The sequence below is a fragment of the Colobus angolensis genome, unplaced genomic scaffold (genome assembly GCF_000951035.1).
Source record: "Colobus angolensis palliatus isolate OR3802 unplaced genomic scaffold, Cang.pa_1.0 Scaffold61, whole genome shotgun sequence".
NCBI lineage: Eukaryota > Metazoa > Chordata > Mammalia > Primates > Cercopithecidae > Colobus > Colobus angolensis.
Window position 1 is genome coordinate 4,554,541 of NW_012119710.1, and position 4,141 is coordinate 4,558,681.

The 4,141-nt window shown below is 54.0% G+C and overlaps 1 protein-coding gene across 1 annotated transcript in view; it reads right to left on the bottom strand.

Moving 5' to 3' along the window:
• Nucleotides 1-3,870, bottom strand: part of PSMC3 (proteasome (prosome, macropain) 26S subunit, ATPase, 3) — an 8,142-nt gene extending 4,272 nt beyond the window's left edge. The window contains exons 1-8 of the mRNA XM_011963364.1: nt 3,606-3,870; nt 3,267-3,350; nt 2,521-2,646; nt 2,008-2,112; nt 1,830-1,892; nt 1,447-1,584; nt 509-652; nt 255-403 (exon numbers count right to left, since the gene is read on the bottom strand). Coding sequence (XP_011818754.1) covers nt 255-403; nt 509-652; nt 1,447-1,584; nt 1,830-1,892; nt 2,008-2,112; nt 2,521-2,646; nt 3,267-3,350; nt 3,606-3,680 — 884 coding nt within the window. The 5' untranslated portion in view covers nt 3,681-3,870. The remainder of the gene's footprint in view (nt 1-254; nt 404-508; nt 653-1,446; nt 1,585-1,829; nt 1,893-2,007; nt 2,113-2,520; nt 2,647-3,266; nt 3,351-3,605) is intronic.
• Between the last annotated feature and the right edge of the window lie 271 nt (nt 3,871-4,141).

The window sequence follows — 4,141 nt, forward strand, 5'->3', positions numbered from 1 at the left end:
ACCTCAAAAAAAAAAAAAAAGAAAGATCAACATCAAAGACTGAACAAGGACAATGATAACCAGAAAGGAAAAGAAGAGACAAATGACAGAGCCAGACGTCTCAAAAAAAAAAAAAAAAAAAAGAGCTGAGTCATCATCATCCAGGGGCAGGAGGGGATACAGGGTGGGAAAGAACCACAATTGAGCACAACTGAGAGTCCACCCCTTCCCTCCACCGTCACAGAGATTACTGGGGATCCTTGGCCCTCCCTTACCGCTTGGTGCCAATGGCATCCAACTCATCAATGAAGATGATAGAGGGCGCTTTCTCCTTGGCCAGGGCAAAGGCATCCCGGACTAGCTTGGCACCGTCTCCAATGAACATCTGCACCAGCTGGGGGCCAGCCAGCTTTAGGAAGGTGGCCTGGAAGGAAAAGGTGGTAGGGTCAGGTCAAAGGCAGACACTTTGAGCCCATCTGGTAGTTTCTGCTCCTGCCCACTTCCCCCGCATCCCTCCCAAAGTACTCACTTTAGTCTGTGCGGCACAGGCCCGGGCCAGGAGGGTCTTCCCTGTCCCTGGAGGCCCATACATCAGCACCCCTTTTGGAGGTTGGATCCCCAAGTTCTCAAACTTCTCCTTGTGATTCATTGGCAAGACAATGGCCTCCACCAGCTGCCAGGAGGAAGTCCTGGGTGAGGAGATGAAGCCCTGAGGGCTCCTACAGCCCAATCCTTCATGGCTCCAACCCCAATCTGAATCCCTACTCTAACTCGGGGACATGCCCACTCCTTTCCCCATATCAAGAGGACACAGAACGCTCATCCCCACCAAGGCTGGCTATGGACTCTCCAGGAACAAGAGTATATGGCAGAAAGACACTGAGCCGGGGGCCGGGAGCAGTGGCTCACGCCTGTAATCCCAGCACTTTGGGAGGCCAAGGAAGGTGGATCGCCTGAGGTTGGGAGTTCAAGACCAGCCTGACCAACATGGAGAAACCCTGTCTCTATAGAGACTCTGCTAAAAATAGAGACTCTGCTAAAAATAGAAACTCTGCTAAAATTAGCCAGGCTTGGTGGTGCACGCCTGTAATCCCAGCTACTTGGGAGGCTGAGGCAGGAGAATCACTTGAACCTGGGAGGTGGAGGTTGCAGTGAGCCGAAATCGTGCCATTGCACTCCAGCATGGGCAATAAAAGCAAAACTCCACCTCAAAAAATAAAAATAAAAAAGATGCTGGGCCAGAAACCAGGAGCCTGAGCTCCAGTCCTGGCTCTGGTCTTTCTGTGACCCTGGGGAAGGCATTTAAACTCTCTGGGCTTCAGTCTCCTCACCTGTCACATGGCAGCCCTCCCTTCCTCCCTAGGTTGCTATGGGGATAAAAGACACATTAGGGAGATGAGCTGCATCAATGGCATGGGGAAACTGAAATGCTGTTGAGGCTGCTGGCAGCTGCCGTGCCTCCCTCACCTCTTGGATCTGCTTGTCCAAGCCCCCAATGTCACTGTATTGCTCCGTGGGCCTCTCGTCCACCTCCATGGCCTTCACCCGCGAGTCATACTCTGTGGGCAGCGTCTCCAGGATCAGATAGGAGTCTTTGTTCACACCCTAAGGACACAGCACAGGGCCTTCAGATTTGGCCCAGCTCAAGGGCTACCCAATTGACTGGTGACAGGTGTCTGCAGAGGGGAAGACACAGGACTGGGCAATACAAGAATCAAACAGCAAGTAGACAGGATCCCAGACTCTCTTGAGTTGTTCTGCCAAGATTCAGAGCCAACAGTGACCTGGGGCAGGCACAGGGGCTCAGCTAGTCACCAGAAAAGCACTGCCTGGGCTCAGGCCCCACTCACCACCAGGTCTCCTGGCTTTAGCTTTTCAGCATCCACCAACCCAATCACAGGAAGGAAGTAAGTCTGTGAATAAGTTACAGGGGCAGTCTCAGTTAGTGTCCTCAGGGAAGGCTCCCTAGTCCTGTCCCACATCTGCTCCTCACCCTCCTCCAGTCTCTTATTGCTGAACCATGCTCACCTGTCGTGTAGAGGTTTTGATCACAGCACACTTGCCCTTCCTCTGGGAGTCCAGGTCAATATTGGCACCATCCTCCTCTTGGTCATTAGGATCAACATCTAGGAGCTGGGAAGGAAAAAAACTCAGCCCCTTGAACTCCCTAAGGCCCAGTGCTTCCTAAGTCAGTTCCTAATGTCTGCAGGGCTGGCCATCCCTACCTCCCTCCTCCAACAGCCCTGAGCCCAGCAAAGGTGGGTGCCCCTGCTAAGCCCAGGCATTGATCTCTGTGTAGGTGCTCCTCCTCTGCACAGGGCTCATCTACCCCAGAGGAGACATAACCAACAGAAAAGGAGACATGTGAGACTTCCAAGGCCTTTGCAGACCCCTGTCTCCCCATTAAAGTGCCCCAGGAGGTGTAGCTCTGACATGCAGTTTGGCCTCAAAACCTCCACCCCCTCTTTCCCTAGTGGCCCCACCCCAGGCTGTCCCCAGTCCCCGCTGACTCCCTCTCTTCCCCTCCACATACACACACACCTCGATGACGTTGGAGACAAGGTACGGCAGGGTCTTGTTCACTTTGATTTTCTCACTGTTCTCTTTGATCTTGTCTTTCATGGCTTGGAGTTCATGGGTGACTCTCAACACTTCACTCTTCATGATCTGAGATGAGAAGGGGAGGAGGAGCAAATATAAGCCCTGGCACAGCTTATGCTAGAGCCCTGTAACTGGTGAGGTCCAGGGTGTCCAGGGGACCCCCCCACATCCATTCATCCAGTTCTGAGGCTCTCTGAAGGCAGAGTCTGACTGTGTCCACATCCCGTAGAAGTCGAAACAGGAGGCCAGTGTGGAAACCTCCTGGTGAAATAGTGGTAGTATTGGAATAAAAGCAGGCCTCTGAGACAGGCAAATACAGGTTTTAGGTTCTGCCTGTTAGTAAGAACTGGGTGCTTTATCGCAGTACAAATGTCTCTGAGCCTCAGTTTACTCATCTGTAAAACAGGGATTTTACTAAAAGTAGGATGCTTGAGAGGATTATTCCCAGTTATCACTGGGAAAGGCAATCTGATAACTTCTCATCTCAGCCCAGGTCTCCCACCATCCCCTGACTGTCTTCCTGTCCCTTTTAAGGCTGTTTTCTTTCCTCTTTTCCTGGTCCGAAGTGGAAGCCTGAGCCCCATGTCTCCCCCAGGGTGCCCGAGAAGGAAGTAGGAGAGGCAACTCGGATCGCTAGGGCCTGTCCTGTGGGGACTCCATCGCCCGCACAGGAGCTGTGCGCCCACCTTGATCTCACTGTCCAGCAGCCGTGTGCGCTGGATGATCTCCTCCGTGGACATCTTGAGCACCTCCTCCCCAATTCCATCTTGCTGTAAAAAATTATTTGTTTACTTATATATTTACTTTTACTCAGGACAAGCATCCCTCGTTCTCCGAACCCACTCACAGCCTCAGTTTCCACGCCCATAAAGCCAGGATGAAGGAGTCAGGACCCCTGCCCACATCCCAAACGACCCCGTCCCCGAGACCGGGCCAGACCTTGACCCCCAGCCACCTCCTTCCCTCCTGTCAATGGCGTCTCCTGCGGGCCCGGTTCCCGGACCGCCAGGTCGCCCGGTGCCCACCTCGGCCTCATCCCACACGGTCGCCATCTTCTCCTGCCGAGTCACTGGACTCTCGAGATTCGGCAGCAGATTCATTTCCTGGAGGAGCTGGCCGAAGATGGGACCAGGCGGGAGCCGCAACGGGAGATTAATACCGTCTTTCTTAAGGCCTTCTCTTGGCCAGTGGAGAACCTCCCCCCGCAAATCCCGACTCCTGACCGGACCAGCTCCAGCCGTGCCGCCGAGCAACGAATCTGCCTCTCCGATTCCAAAGACCAACCCCTGGCCACAGGCCCCGCCCCCGCGGCCCGTGAAACGATCCCTCCCGCGTCCTATTTTTGCCGGGCACGAGAGGTGGGGCCGCTATTGGCCGACACGCGCGTTGGGGGCGGGGCCTAGGTGTAAAACCGGAAAGAGAGAGAGAGAGAGGAGACCGCTGGGATCCGCGAGGGCCTTTGGGAAATGTAGTTTTTAATCTGGCCAGTGACAGATGCTTGCGGAGGGACGCATTCAAACTCAGACCATGACCCCGCTAGGAATAAGGGAATTTACACAAT